The sequence below is a fragment of the Mustelus asterias genome, chromosome 2 (genome assembly GCF_964213995.1).
Source record: "Mustelus asterias chromosome 2, sMusAst1.hap1.1, whole genome shotgun sequence".
NCBI classification, from domain to species: Eukaryota; Metazoa; Chordata; class Chondrichthyes; order Carcharhiniformes; family Triakidae; genus Mustelus; species Mustelus asterias.
This window is the reverse complement of record NC_135802.1, coordinates 94,722,544-94,745,661: the sequence shown is the minus strand read 5'-3', so window position 1 is coordinate 94,745,661 and position 23,118 is coordinate 94,722,544. Positions and strand designations below refer to the sequence as shown.

Genomic DNA, 23,118 nt, shown 5'->3' with positions numbered 1-23,118 from the left:
CAGTCAGCTGAGTGCAATTTCCTGTTCTAGGAGTATTACCCCATTGGTTACAGCATGGTGGGAGACTGCTGACTTTCAATAGCGGAGACTTGCAGATGATCTTGCAGAGTGACCTTGGCCAACTTTGGCCCAGAAAGCCCAGTCTTGGACTGCATCATCTTGGCATGGATGGCAGGAGTTTGGGCTGGCTGGTAAGGGCACAGTAAGGGCACTGACAGTAAGGGCACTGACAGTAAGGGCACTGATAGAGTGGCAGATGTGGGAGAAGAAAATGCTGTTATCCTGTCAGCGGTCAACAGGTTTGTGCTCCAAGGTGCCACTGCCACTCCTACAGGGAAGCAGTCCTGGCAATGTGTTGGAGGACAGATTGTTGAACTTCTGAGAGATCCTGCAAACTCCTTTGCACATTAGTATCCACAGTTATGCTGACAGTTGAATGAGTTTGCATCATCGCAAACTGGGCATGTATAATTTCAGTCTGAGTTTCCATAACAGCATCTTAGTGTTGGGTGGCATCTGCTTACACAGCAGTGTGAGGGAGACATTGGCCATCAGATGCTGCATAATGCTGGGTCCACAAGTGTTATCATGAAGTTGATAACTCCTTCCACACTGAAAAGGAAGGACCCCAAGCTCTGCACATAGTCAAAATCACAGAGCAACCCTATATGTTTTTCTTATTAATTATATCATTTCTTCTTATTATATTGTCTTTCCCCGATTAGATGTTGGAATCTTGGAGCATGTCCTCTGCATGCTTCCTACTGAGAATATTTATCCCAGTCTTTCACAACACTTACTCCAGCCAGACCCACTTCTCCTTTAAGAGTCTGGCTATAGAGTGAACATAACATAAGAACATATGAACTAGGAGCAGGAGTAGGCCATTTGACCCTTCGAGCCTGCTCTGCCATTCAGTAAGATCATGGCTGATCTTCTCATGGACTCAGCCCCACTTACCCGCCCGCTCACCATAACCCTTAATTCCTTTACTGTGCAAAAATCTATCTATTTGCCTTAAAATATTCAACGAGATAACCTCAACTGCTTCACTGGGCAGGGAATTCCACAGATTCACAACCCTTTGGGTGAAGAAGTTACTCTTCAACTCAGTACTAAATCTGCTCCCCCTTATTTTGAGGCTATGCCCCCTAGTTCTAGTTTCACCTGCCAGTGGAAACAACCTCTCTGCTTCTAGCTTATCTATTCCCTTCATAATTTTATATGTTTCTGTAAGATCCCCCCTCGTTCTTCTAAATTCCAATGAGTACAGTCCCAGTCTACTCAATCACTCCTCATAAGCCAACCCTCAACTCCGGAATCAACCTAGTGAATCTCCTCTACACCCCCTCCAGTGCCAGTATATCCCTTCTCAAGAGTGGTGCTAGCCTTGCACAAACCTGAGCCCCCTGTTGAGGTGTGCTGTCACTCAACAGCAGACTTAATGTTGGGATGCAATCCACCATCACTTAAATTAGCAGGCAGCACACTATCGGGTACTATCAGGTTTTGTCCCCTTAAACACTATGGAGTCTGAAGAAATGTTTGTATGTGCTGTTGTTAGACCTTTGGATCACAACCAACTTAAAAAGAGAAATGAACACAAAAATGTTTCTGAATCTTTGACCTTTGAGATGAGGACCCAAACGTCACCGGCTGATATCCTTCTCTGTGCTCCAAGAGGACAGCAAAATATATGTCACTATTCCAAACTAAATAAACACAGTACATTACATTAAGAATTAATGGATTTTCCATTCTTTTTATCTTTTCAGATCAGAGCAAAGATCAACAGAGGAGAAAATAGTTCCGTGTGATGAAGTCCTCCAAATTCAGGCCCTTGCTCTCTTATCAGCAACGGTAAAGAAAAACATTTCTTATTAATTCAGAAACTAAATGCTAAATTTTGCCCCTTCATTAAAAATGTGACAGGAGATGTTAGGGGTGCAAAAACTGTTGGTGAAATTGGTCTTTGGTCATGGTGAAAAATGGGTGAGAGTGAATCTCGATTTGAAGTCAATAGCTGGAAGGTAGCTGCAGATTGCAACACTGTCACACATGCATTACAACCTCTTGTCTTTCTCTGAAAGACTTTAGTATAATGGGGAAACTTGACATTCCATTAATACAAAATGAGACTCTCAGAGGTTCTTTCAGCAGGGTCCCCAGGCATTAACAGTAAAATTCTTGTTAAAGTGGATGGATGCAACCTCATTAAAATTTTAAATTACAAACCTGCTTCCCGGGATTAGGTTCCTTACTCACCCCCAAAACCCATCTGATAAAACCAAAAGCGACTGCGTTGAAGTTAGGTTGGAGTTGTGTTCCAGATTTTAGAATTTTTAATCCCCTGCCCACTGCCCATTTCCACCCGCGCCCATACCCACCCGTGCCCATACCCACCCGTGCCCATACCCACCCGTGCCCATACCCACCCGTGCCCATATCCACCTGTCCAACCATCCTGTACGGGTTAGAAATATCCTTGAGGATCTAAAGGAGGTTTCTCCATAGAAGGAGTCAGTGTGAAACCCAACCCCGTTCACATTTAGTGCCCACACACTGAAAAATTCCGGGAGGATTCATTGGATCCAAACGGGGATCTCGAGTTCTTTTTTCTCCTCTGTGGCCGAGGGAACTGGGGTTTGTGGCTCCTTGATTCTTGCCACTGTTGAGATGGGCTCATTTCAACCTAGACGGAGGGGGGGATTTTCCCGCCCTTCCTCACTGAGGATTTTCCGGCGGCATGGGGTGAATTCAATGGGAAATTCCACTTACAGTGGTGGGACCAGAAGATTCTGTTGCCACCAGCAGCAAGCCGCTCGCCACCGTGGAGATACACGCGGTGGGGGCCAGAGAATCCTGCCAAGAGACTTTCTGACTAGTTAGGGTTACTACTCCACTTGGTGAGATTCTTATCCAATAATGCAGCATATCTCAATCTTTAATATACCAGAACGTCTTTTGGTGAAATTGAAATTAAATTGTGACATTTACTCTGTAGCCTTAAGAATAAATGATTAACTAAATACTTCAGAGCGGCACTCATTCCATTCTCTAGTGGTGATTCTCCCAGCCCGTTGTACTGCTTTAGCAGCGCAGTGGGCCGGGAGACTCAAGCGGAGGCTGTGTAGCAGGCTTCCCGCTGGGCGCCACGGCCCATGCTTGTCTGTGGCCACCAGATTTCCGGAGCTGCATAAATTATTATAATGCTGATTTCCATCCTATTAGCGGAGCTGGGACTGAAGTCTCCGGGCCTGCCAGAATCTCTGTCCCTGCTAGGTGTGTTTCACCCCAGCAGGGTTCACAATAGCTCCCCACTAAGGGGGAGCTGACAGCCTGATCCTGCTGGAGTGGAGGTCGGGAGTAAGAGGGAGGTTACCCCTGGGCATTACCAGCTTGACAGTGCAAGCCTGGTGGCCCCCTGGCACTGCCTAAGGGGCAAAATGGCAATACCTACAGGGGCATCTTGGCACTGCCCAAGGGCATTGGGCAGTGCCAAGGGGGCAGGGCCTAATGGGGGCAGGACCTGTAGGGGGCCGAGCCTCTAAGGGGTAAGATTGGTGGGGGTGGGGGTGTCCCGCTGCCACTGTGCACTCAGCGATGATATAGGGAGGGAGGCCAGCGATTGGGGCAGGCCATCGGGATGGGGGTTGTGGGGGTTGGCCTGCTGGGTGGGTCGGTGCTGCGGGTGAGGGGTACTGGGGGAGTGGTGGGCTGTCTGGGCTGTCTGTGGGGGGGGGGGGGGACATTGGGACAGTGGAGGGAGGGAGACCAAGGCAGCCTGGGGAAGAGTGGAGAAGTTGAGGCAGCTGGGTGAGGGGGCGGGGGCGGGGGGGGGGGGTGGGTGGTGGTGGCAGTGGTTGTGGCTGGTCTGGACACGTCTGGGAGCCCAGCGATCGGGGCATGGAGGGGTTCGGTGGGTAGCGTTGTGGGGTCACGGGGCTGGCCAGCGATCAGGAGGCCGACAGTACAGGGCTATCTCGGCGCTGACAGATCGGCGCATGTGCAGTGGCCCACCCAGAGCTATGCTGCTGGCCTCTTGGGTGCGAATAGGCCCCGCTCCATGATCTTTAATGAGATTCACGCTCGGGCACTTTGTGATGCACAGAGTGTGGGAGATTCATTTTGAAAGTCCTGTTGAAAAAAAAACCCAGCAGGATTTACTCCAGTTTTTACACAATTTCGACACTTAGATTTTATTTGGGAGAATCGCACCCTTTTCTGCTCTTTACACAGAGCCACATTTGTCTTCCCTTTACTGAGCCACACTTTCACACAGAGACACTCTCTCTTCACAGAGTCATCATCCTAATCTTTCTGAACAGAGTTCTATCTTTTGCTCCATTAGACAATTCTCCATCTTCACTGACTGGTTCTCACAGACACTCAGGGCTACTGCGGGGAGGAGGCTGATTGATGATGGGGAGGGTGTGTTACAACCTACAGTTAAAAAACGGGCCATACGAATACCTGTTGCTCTTTGTTCAAGTTAGTTGGTCCTGATTTCCTCGGACTTAATAGTAAAAATGTCACTGGAAGTGCAGTGGTTTACACAGTAAACAGAGCTTCCATTGTATGTTTGGTGAATGTATAATTGAACAGCTGAAACGCCAAAGAAGCTGTTTGGGTTGTGAAATCTAATCAATCTGATGTCACATCTGACCTGCTGTCGTCATGTGATTCTGCAATGAGGCAAGGTCACCATAGGCTGCCATCTCTGATCAGTTCATTAAAGCCTCTCACTTAGAAGACACTGAAGATGCTTTGCTGTCCTTGAACCTGAACAGAAATTAAGGCCGTGCCTATGATACTGGTGATCAAACATTGTGAACTGCCTTTAGAAATCAACATTAAAAATGACAGGCCTGATTAATAATGAGAGAACTTCTCTCCATTGTCGAGAAAACAGTACCGGTATTTATGTAATGCCTCATCACAATGTAACACCTCAAAAGGTGCACAATGAATGACAGTTGTTGTGTTGGGAAACACTCGATTTATTCAGGGGGAGAATCTGTAAACGCAATCACTCAAAAATAAACAGTCCTGTCAGATAAGTGTTTGTAGTGTAGAATCCCTACCGCACAGAAAGAGGCCATTCAGCCCATCAAGCCTGCATCGACAACAATCCCACCCAGGCCCTATCCCCATAACCCCACATATTTACCCTGCTAGTCCCTCTGTCATTAAAGGGCAATTTAGCACAGTCAATCAACCAAATCCGCACATCTTTGGACTGTGGGAGGAAACTGGAGCACCTGGAGGAAACCCATGCACACACGGGGAGAACCTGCAAAGTCCACACAGACAATGCCCCAAGACGGGAATGTCCCTGACGCTGTGAGGCAGCAGTGCTAACCACTGTGCCACCACCTATTATTTAAAGTTTTATTTTCACAGCAATAATTTACATCTACCCTTTGGCCCACAGGTGCTTGGACAGCAGCTTCCACAACTCCATTATGAGTTGTATTTGTATTTGCTGGACCATGTATCAATACATTTAACTACTCTTCTGTTGCTGCCAATTCACATTAGCAGCAAGTGTTGACTGAAAATATCTTGTGTGGCTTGTAACTTTTAGGAAGTTATTATTCTTCAGTTTCTTTTGCTGCAGAATATGTTCACAAAAGTTTATTGATCTGAGCCAGTGCCCACACTCATGTTGTGTTCCTTGTGTTGGACAATAGGTGAAGAAGGAGCTGGTTGCTGCCATTGCTTCAAAAGGTGAAACCTCACGTGAGTACATCAATCCCATTCCCACCCTCATGTTCTTTCCTTCAGGAGTGTTGACACAACTTAAGTTTAAGTTATATTTTTTAGTGTCACAAGTAGGCTTACATTAACTGCAATGAAGTTACTGTGAAAATCCCCTAGTCGCCACACTCCGGCGCCTGTTCGGGTACACTGAGGGAGAATTTAGCATGACCAACGCACCTAACCAACACGTCTTTCGGGAGGAAACCGGAGCACCCGAAGGAAACCCACGCAGACACGGAGAACATGCAGACTCCACACAACCCAACCCGGGAATCAAACCCAGGTCCCTGGCGCTATGAGGCAGCAGTGCTTTTAGAAGATTGTTGCACATTACTGATACTACATTGTTTGAATGACAAAGGATTGACTTCATAGCTGTAACACCCAGTTGGGATTTCCTAACAGGTCTGGTGTGTATGATAGCTGTATCATGCTTTAAACCAGCTCCTTCCTTAAAAATAATGCAAATATATTGTCTGCAAAAGGTCAAAATTAAATATATATATCTCCAAAATGCACATGTAATAAGCAGATGGAGGGATAACAAAGAAAAAAAACTGTAAATGTTGGAGACTGAAATAGAAACAAAACGTGCTGGAAATACTGGATTCTCCCCATTCTGACCTCTTGCACATTCCCAGTTTTCTTCAACTCATTATTGATGGTCATGTCTTCAGCTGAGGTCCTAACTCTGGAATTCCTCCCTAAACCTCTCTGCTTCTCCACCTCTCTCTACTCCTTTAAGATGCTCCTCAAAATCTTCACCTTTGACTAACGTTTTGCTCAGCCATCCTAATATCTCCTTACAAGCCTGGTTTCAAGTTTTCTTTGATAGCATTCCTATGAGATGCCTTGGAACATTTTATACATTAAAAGTGCTGTATGAATGCAAGTTGTTTTTGAAATGCACAGCAGGTCTTGCAGTATCAAATCAAGGGGGCAAAATAAATTAACAATGCGGGTGTAGACCAGAATCTAGACAGTATGTTTTTAATACTCCTTTCTGCAAAAACATCTATGGATCTCAGATTTTAATGACTGATTGAGTTCCATTGTCTAATTCTTTTTGTGAGAAAGAGTTCCACATTTCGACCACCCTTGATAGATACATATTTGAACTCAAGTAATAAAAACCAGAAAATACTGAAAATACGCAATATGTCTGACAGCATCTGTGGCAAGAAAAACAGGATTAACATTTCAGGTCAATAGCCTTTCATCAGAATCCTTTGACATCTATCACTGTTCCTTCATTAATAGCAATTACCCAAAAGCAGTGTGGAAAACAATACATACTATTACCACACAGACCCACTCCCACTTTCTCAAGGACAACTAAGGTCCAGAACTAAATGCTGGCCTTGCCAAAGATACCAATAATATATAATATTTTGCACATAACTGGGTGAAAAGAATATTAATGTTATCTGAAAGCAAAAACGCAACACATTTTGAAATCTCTCCTGCAGGTAGAATGCATGATTTACATCGTAGACATCTTTCAGAAAGGAATTGGAAAGTGGTTCACAAATATTTCCTGTGCTTTTCCTAATAATAAAATATCTTGTGATAAATCCTTGCTCAGGCAATGATAAGTTTGTGGATTTCTTTTCAGCACGTGAAAATGAGACCACAAGTAACATCAAGCAAGTTGATTTGAAAGACCCTGTGAATAACATCAAGAGAATTAAGGTACATTTACTGCATAGCAATGAGATGCTTGATCTTTATCAACCGCAGTAATTAATGCAGCTTACACCACCATGTGCTGCTATCTTGAATAATGACACATATCTAATTTGTTCTATTGAATGTTGCAGGAGCAGCAATATCTGCTGTTCTTTGGAAGTTTGAAGGTGGAGATCCTATCTTTATGAAACTATTTTTTTTAGGTCTGTGGGGAGAAGAAAAGCCAAAAGCTGTCTGTCATTTCTGTTCTTCCATGGGATGTGGGCAAAGCAGCATTTGTTCTCCATCTCTAATTGCCATTGAACTCAGTGGTTTACTAGATCATTTCATCAACCACATTGCCGTGGGTCTGGAGTCACAAGTAGGCCAAACCAGATAAGGGCAACAGAAGTCCTTCCCTAAAGTACATTAGTGAACCAGGTGGGTTTTTACAACAATTTCATGGTCCCTGTTATTGAGATTTGTCACCAACTTCAAATTCCACCAGCTGTCGTGGTGAGGTTTGAAGGCGGGTAACTACAGGCCGGTTAGCTTAACGTCCGTAGTTGGGAAGATGCTAGAGTCCATTATTAAAGAGGAAATAACAGAGCACCTGAATAAGAATGGTTCGATCAAGCAGACGCAGCATGGATTCATGAAGGGAAAGTCGTGTTTGACGAATCTACTGGACTTTTATGAAGATGTCACTAGTGCGGTTGACAGAGGGGAACCGGTGGATGTGGTGTTTTTAGATTTCCAGAAGGCGTTCGATAAGGTGCCTCACAAAAGGTTGCTGCAGAAGATTGGGGTACACGGAGTTAGGGGTAAGGTGTTGGCGTGGATTGGGGATTGGCTATCTAACAGGAAGCAGAGAGTTGGGATAAATGGGTGCTTTTCTGGTTGGCAGTTGGTGACCAGTGGCGTGCCGCAGGGATCGGTGCTGGGGCCTCAATTGTTTACCATTTACATAGATGATCTGGAGGAGGGGAGTGAATCTAGGGTATTCAAGTTTGCTGATGACATGAAGGTGAGTGGGAAAGTGAATTGCGTGGAGGACGCGGAAAGTCTGCAGAGAGATTTGGATAGGCTGAGCGAGTGGGCGAGGATCTGGCAGATGGAATATAACGTTAGCAAATGTGAGGTTATCCACTTTGGAAGAAATAATAGTAAATTGGAATATTATTTAAATGGAGAAAAATTACATCGTGCGACTGTGCAGAGGGACCTGGGGGTCCTTGTGCACGAATCGCAAAAACTCAGTCTGCAGGTGCAGCAGGTGATCAAGAAGGCGAATGGAATGTTGGCCTTTATCGCGAGGGGGATAGAATATAAAAGCAGGGAGGTCTTGCTGCAACTGTACAAGGCACTGGTGAGGCTGCAACTGGAGTACTGTGTGCAGTTTTGGTCCCCTTATTTGCGAAAGGATATACTGGCCTTGGAGGGAGTGCAGAGAAGGTTCACCAGGTTGATACCGGAGATGAGGGGTGTATCTTATGAGGAGAGATTAAACAGATTGGGTCTGTACTCGTTGGAGTTTAGAAGGATGAGGGGTGATCTTATAGAGACATATAAGATAATGAAGGGGCTGGATAGGGTAGAGGTGGAGAGATTCTTTCCACTTAGAAGGGAAACCAGAACTAGAGGGCACAGCCTCAAAATAAGGGGGGGCTGGTTCAGAACAGAGTTGAGGGGGAACTTCTTCTCTCAGAGGGTAGTGAATCTCTGGAATTCTCTGCCCATTGAAGTGGTGGAGGCTTCTTCGTTGAATATGTTTAAATCATGGGTAGATAGTTTTCTGATCGATAAGGGAATTAGGGGGTATGGGGAGCAGGCGGGTAAGTGGAACTGATTCGCTTCAGATCAGCCATGATCTTGTTGAATGGCGGGGCAGGCTCGAAGGGCCAGATGGCCTACTCCTGCTCCTATTTCTTATGTTCTTATGAACCCATGACCCCAGAATATTAGCTTGGGTCTCTGGATTACTAGTCTCATGACAATACCACTACACCATCATCTTTCCATCTGTGACGGCTGGCATGTAAACACCAGGTAGTTTTCCTCTCCTCCAATTCTGAATGACAATGAATAACTTCTACATGTGCAACCATTGTTTGGGTCTACTCTAGATATGCTCTCAACTTAAGTGTCACCAGTTCTCTTGTAAGTGATAAGGAGATTTCTTCTACAGTCCAGTATTCAGTCATGTGACTGAGTGGCTTTGTGTCTTTTTATGTAAGAAGTAGGAGCAAGATGAAGTGGATTCTGTAATCAGACCCTGTATCCCATTTGTTTATTTCTACCTTTTGAAAGGCAAACGGATGAAAACTTTAGAGAGATGAGGGAAATTATAAAGCAAATGCTAAGTTGTTTGACAGTTAATATGATTAAACACAGTGATGTCTACAGTCTATTTCATAACACTTCATATAACATAGAAGCTAATAAACATGTCACACTGCTGCTGTTAATTGGGTAAATGTGACTTTCTGATCATCAATTTATTCTGAAGTTGTTATCATTAAGCCTAAGGAGAAAGCCCACTTTGTGTCTGTCTCTGGATAAGTATGAAGTTATGATGCTGGGGTTGAGAGAACACTTGAAGAAATTCACCCTCCGATGTCCACAATCAAAATGGGCACCATAGTCTCGCCCCCACAACAGTGGGAGATTCCTAAGGAGAAGGCTTTAGCAGGCTCTCAGCATGCTTGTAATTGGACCTGTGAATGCACTCTTCCTCGTCCTTGCATTGTTTACCAGGCTCTTCATCCCCATCCATTTAAATATAAACTGGAGGTGGCAAAATTGAAAATGAGGAACTGCCCTGGTAGCAGAGGATAGGTAGCTATCCACCATGATACTTGAACTTGGAGGTAACAAGAGGGGCATCAGAAGTGGTGATTTTCTGACTCCAGTGTTCAATGCCATCAAGTTTTCCTAGATTCCCTCCATACTGGGCAGTTGGCTCCAACACTATAAAAAATTGCAAGGGAGAATTAGAGTTTTTGTCTGGTCAACCTTTGGGTTAATCAGTTACCAGCTGAAGGAATCCACGTATAAGCATTTGGGCCAGACTCGGCACAGATGCAGCAAGAGAAAGTGATAGACTGCAGCAGAATTTCACTGACATGTAAGTACCAATGACATAGGTAAGACCAGGAAAGAGGTTCTGCATGGTGTGAAGATCTAGGTGCTAAATTAAAAAGCAGAACCTCAAAGGCAATAATCTCTGGATTATTACCTGAGCCAAGTATAAATTTGTATAGGAAAAATAAAAGTTGAATGCGTGGCTCAAATCTGGTGTTGGAGAAGTGGGTTCCAGTTCATTGGACACTGGTACCAGTCCTGGGGGTTGTACCTTAGGGAAGATTTACACTTGAACCATGCTGGGACCAATGTTGTAGCGAGCCAGAACTAGGAACGTAGAGAGGGTTTTAAACTAAATAGTTGGGGCAGAGGATCAAATTTGTCATTGATCTGGTAAATCAGAGAAGAGACAAGGCAAGGGAGGAAGGTATTAATATGGTTACAGGAAGGAACAGAGAATATAAATCAAAGAGTAAATCAGCAGATAAGCCTAGAGGTTACAAAATTTATAAAAGGACAAAATGAAAGGCTTTTTATCTGAATGGACATACCATTTAAAACGAAACACATGAACTGATAGGACAAATAGAAATAAATAAGTACAATCTGATAGCCAGTACAGAGACATAACTACAGACGGGATGGATTTGGGAGCTGAATATTAACAGGTACATGATATTTAGGAAGGACAGGAATCTTGGAAAAGGTGGAGTGGTGGCTCTCTTAATAATGATGGCATTAGCACAATAGGGAAAGTTGACCTAAGTTCAGGAAATCAGAGTATAGAAGTGGTTTGGGGTGGAAATAAGACATGCTAAAGGCAAAAAGGCAATTTTTGGGAGTGATGTACAGGTCCCCTAACAGTGACCATACAATAGGACAGGGACAAAGGAGGAAGTAATAGGAGTTTGTCAGAAAAATATGGCAATAATCATGAGGTATTGTAATCTACATATAGACGGGAAAAAGCAGATCACAGAATCGTAGAATCCCTACAGTGCAGAAGAGGCCATTCGACCCATCAAGTGTGCACCAACTTTCCAGCAGAGCATCTTACTCAGGCCCTCTCTCCCACTCTATCCCCCGTAACCAAATTGGCTGGGAAACCTGGAAGTCATTGTCAGTGACTTTTTTAACAGAGCCATTGCTCTACATGCTGTATTTATTTCTGAATTTTCCGTGTACTAACAGACTTCACACATCTCCTGGCACATCAGCAACTTCAAAGCTAGGCGTTTCTGTCTGTGTTAGGTGGCTAGCAGGTATGCCAGCATAAAGGTGTCTTGCAGGTGTTATTAGAGTGCAGGATATTGGCCTCCTGAAATTGTGCTTTATTGCTCTTGTTAAACAGGCACAACAAAATCTAATTTCTCCTCCATCATCACAACTGGTTCCAAATACTTACTGGTCAGAATTGGGACCTATAATGTGATTCTATTTCCTGGAATATATAACTGTTATTTGTAAACAAGGTAATGCATCTACAGATGGCGTAGAAACATAATTTTCCAGAGCCCTATACATACACTAATATTGGAGCAATCAAAATGATAGATATGAAGAGGAAATAGCAGGGCTGTCATGATGGGGTGGCATGGCGGCACAGTGGTTAGCACTGCTGCCTCACAGCGCCAGGGACCCAGGTTCAATTCCATCTTCAGATGACTGTCTGTGTGGAGTCTGCACGTTCTCCCCGTGTCTGCGGGGTTTCCTCCGGGTGATCCGGTTTCCTCCCACAGTCCGAAAGATGCGCTAGTTGGATGAAGTCAAGTAAAGTTTATTTATTAGTCACAAGTAGGCTTACATTAACACTGCAACAAAGTCACTGTGAAATTCCCCTAGTCACCACACTCCAGCATCGGTTCGGGTACACTGAGGGAGAATTTAGCATGACCAATGTACCTAACTAGCACGTATTTTGGACTGTGGGAGTAAAACAGAACACCCGGAGGAAATCCACGGAGACACGGGGAGAATGTGCAGACTCCGCACAGACAGTAACCCAAGCCGGGAATCGCACCCAGGCCCTGACGCTGTGAGGCAGCAGTGCTAACCACTGTGCGGTAGCCATGCTAAATTCTCCCTCAGTGTACCCAAACAGGTGCCAGTGTGTGGCGACTAGGAGATTTTCATAGTAACTTCATTGCACTAGTGTAAACCTACTTGTGACACGAATAAATAAACTTAAGATTTTGATAATAAACATGAATCAAGCTGAAACAGTTTCTCCAGTTCTAGTGTGACTATTCAACTCTATTAATCACTTGCTTTCAAATTCCTAATAATATAACTGTGATTTGGAATAATCCTTTCAAAGGATTGTTTAGCTCTTGTCCCCTACTGTAAATTATATTACCCTTTTTATTTATGATGCTCAAGTGGGTCCTTAAGTGAAGAATTAATGTTCATTATTCAATCTTTTCTGTATCATCACCAATCTAGTAACAGCAGAGCTTGATGAATCAGGTTGTGCTTGTAGTTGAAATGTCTCCATGAATTTAACACTCTTGAGTTTTTTTCAGTTTAATTGTTGCCTGTCTTCCCATGCTAATTGCCACGTCCTGATCAGGATCAGGCCAGGCAAAGATCTCTGTTAATGCTACTCATCAAATTACAAAACATTCACTTGTTGGTCCTTCCTTTCTCTCTCTAGGTTAGTCATCAGCCTCCATTTGGTGTCTCACTGAGTGAATTTTTAACAAGCAGCTTGTATCTTCTAGAGGGGAGTGAGGCAGTTCACGTGTGGAATATTTTCCTTCCATTATCCAATCCTAACATAAAGGGAAATGTTGGAAAACTGTAAAATCACAAATGGGTGGATTATCCACCGGGATTCTCCAAATTCCTGCTGTTTCTTTAGGATTTCTCTGATATTCCAATAAAGTTATAAGGGGGAATTTTCCCATCCTGCCTGCCACGGGAATGGGTGTGGGTGGGAGGCGGACCATGCAAAGGTCCATTGACCTCTGGAGAGACTTTCCGGTTTTGGGGCGAGAGTGGCTGGAAAATCCCGCCTCATAATGTGAGAACTGCAGAGAAAGTTACCTCAGAATGTTGTAATTAAATTAATGAATCAAGGTGCTTGGGGTATGAATCATAACTCACAAACACTTGGTGATTCAGTCAGTTTGATCACACAGAAATGTTGATTCACGGGGAACCGGTGGATGTGGTGTTTTTGGATTTCCAAAAGGCGTTTGATAAGGTGCCTCACAAAAGGTTGCTGAAGAAGATTGGGTCACAAGGAGTTGGGGGTAGGGTGTTAGCATGGATTGGGGATTGGCTATCCAACAGGAAGCAGAGAGTCGGAATAAATGGGTGCTTTTCTGGTTGGCAGATGGTAACTAGTGGCGTGCCGCAGGGATCGGTACTGGGGCCTCAACTATTTACCATTTATATAGATGATCTGGAGGAGGGGACTGAGTGTAGGGTAACAAAGTTTGCAGACGACACAAAGATAAGTGGAAAAGTGAATCGTGTGGAGGGCGTAGAAGGTCTGCAGAGAGATTTGGACAGGCTGAGTGAGTGGGCGAGGATCTGGCAGATGGAGTATAACGTTGACAAATGCGAGGTTATTCACTTTGGAGGAAATAATAGCAAATTGGATTATTATCTAAATGGAAAAAAATTACAACATGCTACTGTGCAAAAGGACCTGGGGGTCCTTGTGCATGAGACGCAAAAACCCAGTCTGCAGGTGCAACAGGTGATCAAGAAGGCAAATAGGATGTTGGCCTATATCTCAAGGGGGATAGAAATAAAAGCAGAGATGTCTTGCTGCATCTGTACAGGGCATTGGTGAGGCCGCAGCTGGAATACTGTGTGCAGTATTGGTCCCCTTATTTGCGGAAGGATATATTGGCCTTGGAGGGAGTGCAGAGAAGGTTCACTAGGTTGATACCAGAGATGGGAGGGTTGTTGATTATGAGGAGAGACGGAGCAGATTGGGTTTGTACTCGTTGGAATTTAGAAGGCTGAGGGGGGATCTTATAGAGACCTATAAGATAATGAAGGGGCTGGATAGGGTAGAGGTGGAGAGATTCTTTCCACTTAGAAAGGAAGCTAGAACTAGAGGGCACAGCCTCAAAATAAAGGGGTGTCAGTTTCGGACAGAGTTGAGGAGGAACTTCTTCTCTCAGAGGGTGGTGAATCTCTGGAATTCTCTGCCCACTGAAGTGGTGGAGGCTACCTCATTGAATATGTTTAAATCACAGATAGATGGATTCCTGATCGGTAAGGGAATTAGGGGTTATAGGGATCAGGCGGATAAGTGGAACTGATCCACTTCAGATCAGCCATGACCTTATTGAATGGCGGGGCAGGCTCGAGGGGCTAGATGGCCTACTCCTGCTCCTATTTCTTATGTTCTAATGTTCTTATGTTCTTATGTTTTGCAACAAAATTGATGGATTTCCTTGCGAGGGTGCGTGTGAGCGTGGTGTGGGGATGGTGCAGTGGGGCACGGTTGAGCTTTGCAGCAGAACTCATAAATGCCAACATTCCACCTCCTTTTCCAGCAGAATCAGAAGCCCTTTCTCCATGGCTTACCTCTGCATCGTCTCTGCTTTCTATTATCGGGATGCACTTTTGCCTGCGATTCTTGCAGCAGTCATTCAGGGTCTGATTTTAACTCTCAGGCCTGTTAGCTGGAACTCTAGCTATAGCCCACTGTCACAATGGCCTGTGCTGCAAAATGGATGCCTGCAGGCCAACATCTACCCCTTGGCAGGTGGGGGGAACCCATTGTAATGTTTTCAAAATCCTCCCATGTTTCCGAGTTTCACTTCCATGTTGTCTTCTGACAGCTTTTGTGAATCAGTCCTGGAGCTGTGACACTGCTATTTTAGATATAAGACTGCACAAAGGCCAAGAAAGTACTTTCACAATAACTGACTGCCATGGATACTGTTACTTTTCTCAAACGGCAGAGTAAGAAGCAAAGAAATGGATTGCATAAGAGTAAATATTTCACAGGCACTTTCCTTGGACAGATGGCATATTTTTACAGCAATTAATTACTTTGAAGGGCTTCAGTTCATTTCCTTCCCCAAAATACTGCTTGGTCAACTTTTCCCAGGAGCTTTGAGTGATGTACTGCCCTTGTACATTTACAGTCAACTAAGCACGGCAACAGACTACACTGTTCCATTGTGTATTTGCTTCCCAGGGAAGACAATGTTTCACTTTTAAAAAAAGAGAAATATCTGAGTGACAGTATTACAGATATTCAGACATGACAAAACGTTCTGAAAAGTTACAGTGCTGGGACGTTGTCTGGTGATCTGTGGCTGCATTCCTAACAGTGCGGGCTGTCAAGTTCAGACTGCATGTCTTGGGATTGTGGATTAAGATATCTGTTTGCTCTTCCCTTTCCTCTCCAGGATAGGTTAATGTGTAGTATGAGAGAGGACGATGATTTTGATGGCATTGAATTAGTCCAGAAACATTCGACTGCAGCTCATGTCATCCTAAGTGAAGATAATTGCCACAATCGGCCAGTGGTCCAAGAGAATTTCAGCCGGATTTCAAAGGTGAGCCCTTATTAGTTGCATACAACATGGACAGTATTGATATTCAGCTTGTTAATTGGAACACAGTGTAGTTTTGTTGAGTTATATTGGACTTGTTATCATTTCACTGGGAAATTCTTTGTGTCATTGTATTCTGGATTAAAAAGACAATGTTTTGACTCTCAGCAACTGAGAAACACCAAATATTAAATGCAGTTTCTATTATTCCTTTTCTCAAAACACTTCTCCTTTGTGAAGAGCTGTGGACTGTGCCTCATTAAACATTTCAGTTTATCATGCTGCACTGATTCCTCAAACACGCCAACTTCCTGAACTCGGATGTTACAACAGGGAAAGACAATTCCTTCCCTACTGCCATAGAGAGAATAATATTCAGGCGCGCTGTCCAGTTTTTATGCATCTCTTAGTAGACAATTAGGGAACAGGGTTGTATACACTAAGGAGTAAGTCTTCCCAGTTGATTGGTCAACATTTATCAGTGAACAACTGCCATCAATTCCGATTATTTTGTCATTCAGCTCCTTGTTCTTCTGGGAATTTGTTGTATACAAATTGGTTGTCGTGTTTTCCGATATTACATCAATGATTACAGTACTTCATGACTGTGAAGCACTCTGAGACATGTTGTATCAGAGAATCATAGATTCCTGACAGTGTAGAAGAGGTCATTCGGCCCATCGAGTCTGTACCGGCTCTCTGACAGAGTAATCCAGGCCCTCTCCCCTACCCTTTCCCCATAACACCACACATTTAACATGGCTAAACCATCTAACCAACACATCTTGGGACAATAGGGGGCAATTTAACATGGCCAATCCACTTAACCTGCACATCTTTGGATAGTGGCAGGAAACCGGAGCACCCGGAGGAAACCCACGTAGACATGGGGAGAACGTGCAAACTCCACACAAACAGTGACACAAGACCAGAATTGAACCTGGGTCCCTGGCGCTGTGAGGCAGCAGTGCTAACCACTGTGCCACCGTGCCGCACTGCTGTAGTCATGAAAGGCAGCATACAGGTGGAAGATCTTTCTTTAAAATTTAGAATTGATACAAAAATGATACCTGGATATAAATTGGAACAAAGAAAGAAAAGGTGATCAGGTAAATGTGTATTTCACAGACTAGAGAAGAGTCGGCTATTGAGAACCCACTTCTGTTACACTTCTGTTTTCCATACGTATTAAAAGTTTTTTTAAAATGTTTATTTATTAGCATCACAAGTAGGCTTACATTAACACTGCAATGAAGTTACTGTGAAAATCCCCTAGTTGCCACACTCCGGCGCCTGTTTGGATACACTGAGGGAGAATTTAGCATGGCCAATGCACCTAACCAGCACGTCTTTTGGACTATGGAAGGAAACCCGAGCACCCAGAGGAAACCCATGCAGACAATATAAAGACTCCACACAGACAGTGACCCAAACTGGGAATCGAACCCGGGTCCCTGCAGCTGTGAGGCAGCGGTGCTTGCCACTGTGCCACCGTGCCAGCCTGGATGATTTGTACATGGATCACAATCTGAATATTTGCAAGGTAAAGGGCTTGGGAAACTGTGAAGAGAACTGTAAAAGATGTCAGAAAGGTAAAGACAGTTAGCAAAACTATAAGATGCAAGTTAAAAGGATGTATGAGGTAATAGGAGGAGAACCAAGGGGCTAAATTTAGGAATGGCAAGAGTGGACCTCCACCCACCCCATTGGTTAGAGAATTGCTGGGAATCCAGTGTCACTCTTCTCAAGAGGTCTGATGCAATTGTCAGGTTATCAGGCACTTTCCTGGATAGCATTGGGCCTCCCGACAGATTAAGTTTTCAATAGGGCAGGAATCCACCCTTAAGAGCTGCCATCAATTACAGCCTGGAGCTCTCCAGATCCAGCAGTGCAATGAGAAATGGTGGCAAATATCAGTGATACGCTCCAACCTTCACTAAAGATTGTCGCTGGATCCCTGGAGAGAGGCAAGTGGGGCAGAATGGGGTTGCAGGGAGGGTGTCGCTGGTGATGGTGGGTATGGAGGGGTGTTGGAAGCAAGGACATGAGAGTGGCTTTCAGTGACTCCCTCTCCCCTCAATATCGGGTCCCTCGATCGACCACTGATAGGTGCCTTGAAGGAATGAGAGTATGAGGGGATAAAGTAGCTCGCTAAATTCCACCCAAAGAATAGGAGAAGACAGTCAATGGGAAGATGTTGAAGGATATTGATGTAAAGAGATCTAGGGGTCAAGTTTCATAATCCCTGAAAAGAGGGAATGCAGGCAAGACCAGGCAGTTGCTGGTGTTAATGTGAGAGGAGTGGTGGGGAAGAGAGCGGTGGGGAGGGGAGAGCTGAAAGTAGTCAAAGCACCTCATGAGTCTGGAGGTGGAGATCCTGCTGAATTCAATGGTAGAACATATCATGTTGTTCCTTTCCACAACCAGTCACTGGTTAGATGAACAACCTGGTTGATGGAAAAACCAAGGGCTGAGGGGTTATAAACTCGTGACCTGGATGCCTCGAGGATGATCCCCAGTAATTGGGAGATGGGCCGGCTGAGATTGAGGATTGGGTGGGGAGGAGGGGTTAGTTTGTCGTGGTGCAAGAAGGGAGTGGAATAGTGAATGGCTCTTGGAAGTTGGAGGGAGGTCTGTGATTACGATGGTGTGATGATAGGAGATATACTGCTGCTTCTCCTGGTCCAGAAGGACTGCTACAAAAAGGAACTGAACCAGCAGTTCCCACATGGCCAGGTTTCCTGAGCCTTGGGAAATCTAGCTATCAATGCTATAATTTAAATCAGTTTCCAATTTACACTTTAGAAGCCTGATTTGAGTATGTTAACCAGTGTCCCACCTCTCCAAGACATTGCGTGCTTCATTACCAAAAATGGTAGCAGTACATACGGAATCAGAGCGATGTTTCACATCATTGAGGACTTACCATTCCAGCTTCTCCCTGTCCATCATTGGAGGGTTAGTATTGAGGCCAATGAGTTTAAAATTGGGATGAGAATGGAGCAGAAAACTCACAGCAGGCAGTGTAGCATGAAGGTTGTTTCCAGACAAAAATACAACTATGGGTAGAATTGGGCAGTGGATTGGGCTCCGGAGGGAGGTAGGTTTAATCATAGTTCAGTGCAGGGCATGTGACAAATGGAACACAGAAACAAGAGTCTGCCATTTAGCCCTTTGAGCTTGTTTCACCATTCAATGAAATTATGGCCGACAACTCGATATATTCACCTTGCCCTTAATGACTTTGGCTAACAAAAGTCTATCAATCTCAGTTTTATAATTAATAATTGATTTAGCGTCAATTTCTGTGAGTTTCAAATTTTTACCACCCTTTGCATGTTGACGTGTTTCCTGATTTCACTCCCACGGGTCTCGCTCTAATATTTAGACTTTGCCCCCAAGGCCGAGACTTCCAGCCAGTGAAAATAGTTTCTTTCTACCCTATCTGATCCCCTCAATACATTGGTATCTTTGATCATTCCAATAATCCTTCCAATTCTGGGCAATAGAACCTTGCTTGTGTAATCACTCCTTGTAATTTAATCATAAAGTCCAGTTATCATACTGGTTAATCTACACAGCATTCCCTCCAAAGCCAATATTTTCTTCTTGAGGTATGATCCCCAGACTGATGACAGTACATCTGATATGGTCTAACTCGAGCCTTGAAGAGCTGTCGCATATCCTTTCTCTTTGTACACTAAACCTCAAGGTTGAAAGGTCAGCATTCCATTAGCCTTTTCAATTATTTTCTATACCTGGTCCTGATATTTATGTATTGCACCCCCAAGTGACTTTGGACCTCCACTATTTCTAGCTTTTCACCATTTTAAAAGTGTCTTGTTCTATTCTTTTCAGGACCAAAGTGGCTAAATCTTACCAAAAAATGGCAGAGTGTTGTTCCTGGTGAGATCTTATGACACTCTACCAAAACAAATCGGGGGGGGAAGCGGGGGGTGTTTCAGGGGTGTTTCACACCGTTATGCAGAGGGCAAGGACGAAACACACCAGCAAAGCCTGACTACACAGAAATCGGAGTGCCATCTTTAAAGAGTGCCCTGGTCAGAACCTGAGCAAACCTCCCCCCAATCCACCACCGAGGGCTCAGGGGCTCCCCTCTCCCGATCGGAGTCGGTACTTCTCTATCCCTCCCTGACTGATCACAGTCCCTTCCTCCCCCCACAATCATTGGCCCCTTCCCCCCCGATCTTTGGCACCTTCCTTTTCCCTTTACAGACTGAGCTGGCACCCTCCTTCAACCCCCCCCCCCCCCCCCCACCCACACACACACACACAATAGCCAGCCCTTCCGTCCACTTCCAGCCACCACTCCATCTAAATGAATCCCCGCTCCATGAGGCTCCCACTGGGGCCCACCCCTTGGCACAGGTTGGCACTGCCTAGCCTTGTCCTTCTCCCTTGGGGGCTATACTTACCTTTTCACCCCCCCCCAGGGAAACCCTCACGATAGGTTCACATCTAGGTGAACATTTTGTAAACCATGCCAATATATGGCGAGGGGGTTCAATATCTGGCGAGGGGGCGGGTTAATAACATTTAAATAAATTCAAATTCAAATTCATGGGAGTGTGGTCATCAGCGAGGGGTGGGGAAGATCCAAATCGTGTTCTGGCCAGCGAATTATTACATGCAAAACATTCAGTCCTACCTTGGAATCATTTTTTAATACAAAGTGCTAACACCTTATTCCAGAAATGAAGACATTGATGCACAAAAACATAACATCAATTGTCCGTCTGACTATCTGATATCTGTGACTTTCAGAGGAATGCGCACATATCTGAGCATATCCTATGATTATTAAAACCACATGAGAAACCTGATTGATGGTGGAATGCAGCACAGGCTGAAGAAGGGTGTGTGTGTGCTTAGAAGAGGTGCTGGTGGAACTGTTTTGAAGCTGACTCACCTTTGTTTGGCACTAAAAGGATGTGCAGCTGTTTAATTGGTGTACGAGCGATGTGGTGTCTCAGATTTATAGAGACAGCAAAGGAGAGAGTTCCAACAGCCGTCCCAACTCAAATCTTTAATCTCCAAAACATGGTGAAGATCTGTGTGGCTGCTTTTAGTGAATTTAGTAAGCTGCATCTGGTAAATTGTATGTTTAGAAAATCGGAAGTAATGTTTTCTACTTTCATCTGCATAAATATACAGTGTACAGGTATCTGAATAATAAAGACAAAGGCAGGGCCTTGTACAGATATGTGATGAAAAGGTAAAATAACTTTCATGTGCTAGTCTCTCCATCTTTTCATGGATTATATTTGTTTGCCATTTTCTCCCTTATACTACAGGAGGCATTGATTTCTGTTGGGGTACTGTCAAGTCAAACCGATTGCTCTCTGCTACCATTTCCATTTGTGCATATCATACAGATTTACCACATGGAGGGCAGCCATTCAACCCATCATAAGTATGCCAGCCTAATCCCACTTCCTGGCTCTTGGTCTGTAGCTTTGTAGGTTGTGGAACTTCAAGTGTATATATTTTTCAGGCAGTGAGTTCCAGATCTCCTCCACCTTTAGGTTGAAAACAATTGCCTCAGAACTTATTTAAATTTACGCCCCTCATTATGGACTTCTCAATCAAGAGGAATGGAACCTTCATAATGTTATGCATTTCAACCAGGTCTCCTTTCAGCCCCGTCTAGTCCAAAGAAACATCTCTATCTAGCCTATTGAATCTTTCCCATAACAAAATTCTCCAGTCCAGGCAATATCCTTAGAACCATAAGAACTAGGAGCAGGAGTAGGCAGTTTAACAACTCGAGCCTGCTCCGCCATTTAATACGATCATGGCTGATCCCATCTCAGACTCAACTCCACTTTCCTGCCCATTCACCATAACCCTTCAAACCATAATTAAAAATCTGTCCACTTCTTCCTTAAATTTACTCAAAATCCTGCCATCCACCGCACTCTGGGGTAGTGAATTCCACAGACTCTCAACCCTTTGAGAGAAGTAATTTCTCCTCATCTCTGTTTTAAATTTGCTACGCCTTATCCTAAAACTATGACCTCTTGTTCTAGATTGCCCTACATGAGGAAACATCAGATGGAATTTTACAAGATTTTTTTCTAAGTGTCCAGCGAGTCTGAAAAGGGAGAGTTCCAGATCCGTTTTTTTTGGCGGGTTTTCACGCCCAATCTTATGCACTCTGTCTCTACAAAGATGGGCTGGTCAGCTTCTAGCCAGAGAGGCTGTTGGCGGGGCTTAACCTGCCAGGCAGCCTGTAGCTGCACATGCGCATTAACAACAGCAGGGGTCTGACAGACTGGGAGAGAGCTATCTGGCCCCTGCTACTGCAGGCAGCCTCAAAGAGCAACCCCTCCTTCAATCAGAGGGGCCCACGGCCCAAGATGCAACCCTGCCACCCCCTTGCCACCCAGACCGATCGTGGCTCCCCTCCCTCCCCCACTGATAGCAGGCAGAGTGGTAGCGGGCCCCCCTCCAGTTTGGCTGGCACTGCCCAAGGGGCACCCTCCTTACCCTCGACCTCCTGCGAGGGCCTCAATGGCCTCTGTTCCCTCCAGCGGGGTTGGCCGCCTGTTCTCCGTTAGTGGGAGCAGTAGTAAACCCCGCCGGAGTGAACCACTCCTGGCAGTGGGGATGAGGGGGCGGGGGTGGGGTGGAAAGAGATGCTAGCGGGCCTGGAGAATTCAGTCCCGGGCCCACTAATGACATAAAAATGAAAATTTCCATACTGTAATCAGCTCCACACTGATTTGCAGCATGGAGCTGATGATGCTGGAAATCTTTGGCTGGGAGATGCGCGGAAGCCCGGACGCCCAGCGGGAAGCCTGCGAAATGGCCTCTGCTGATGAATTGCGGCCCTCAACTCTGGAATCAATCTAGTGAACCTCCTCTGAACCATCTCCAATGTTAAACACATCTTTCCTATAGTGTGGTGACCAGAACTGCATGCAGCACTCCAGTTGTGGCCTGTGTTTTATGTACTATGTAATGAAAGACATGAATCTATGCCAAGCTCCACTCAACAGCGAATGAAGTACATTTGAAGTCACTGTCGTAATGTATAAAATGCAGCAGTCAA

General features: G+C 44.8%; 1 protein-coding gene across 2 annotated transcripts in view; it reads left to right on the top strand.

Annotated features, from left to right (window-relative positions):
* Window positions 1-23,118, top strand: part of rapgef5a (Rap guanine nucleotide exchange factor (GEF) 5a) — a 190,092-nt gene that overhangs the window by 52,084 nt on the left and 114,890 nt on the right. For both annotated transcript variants that reach the window (XM_078238589.1, XM_078238599.1), the window contains 4 exons: window positions 1,776-1,860; window positions 5,694-5,742; window positions 7,379-7,455; window positions 15,897-16,046. In XM_078238589.1, coding sequence (XP_078094715.1) covers window positions 1,776-1,860; window positions 5,694-5,742; window positions 7,379-7,455; window positions 15,897-16,046 — 361 coding nt within the window. The remainder of the gene's footprint in view (window positions 1-1,775; window positions 1,861-5,693; window positions 5,743-7,378; window positions 7,456-15,896; window positions 16,047-23,118) is intronic.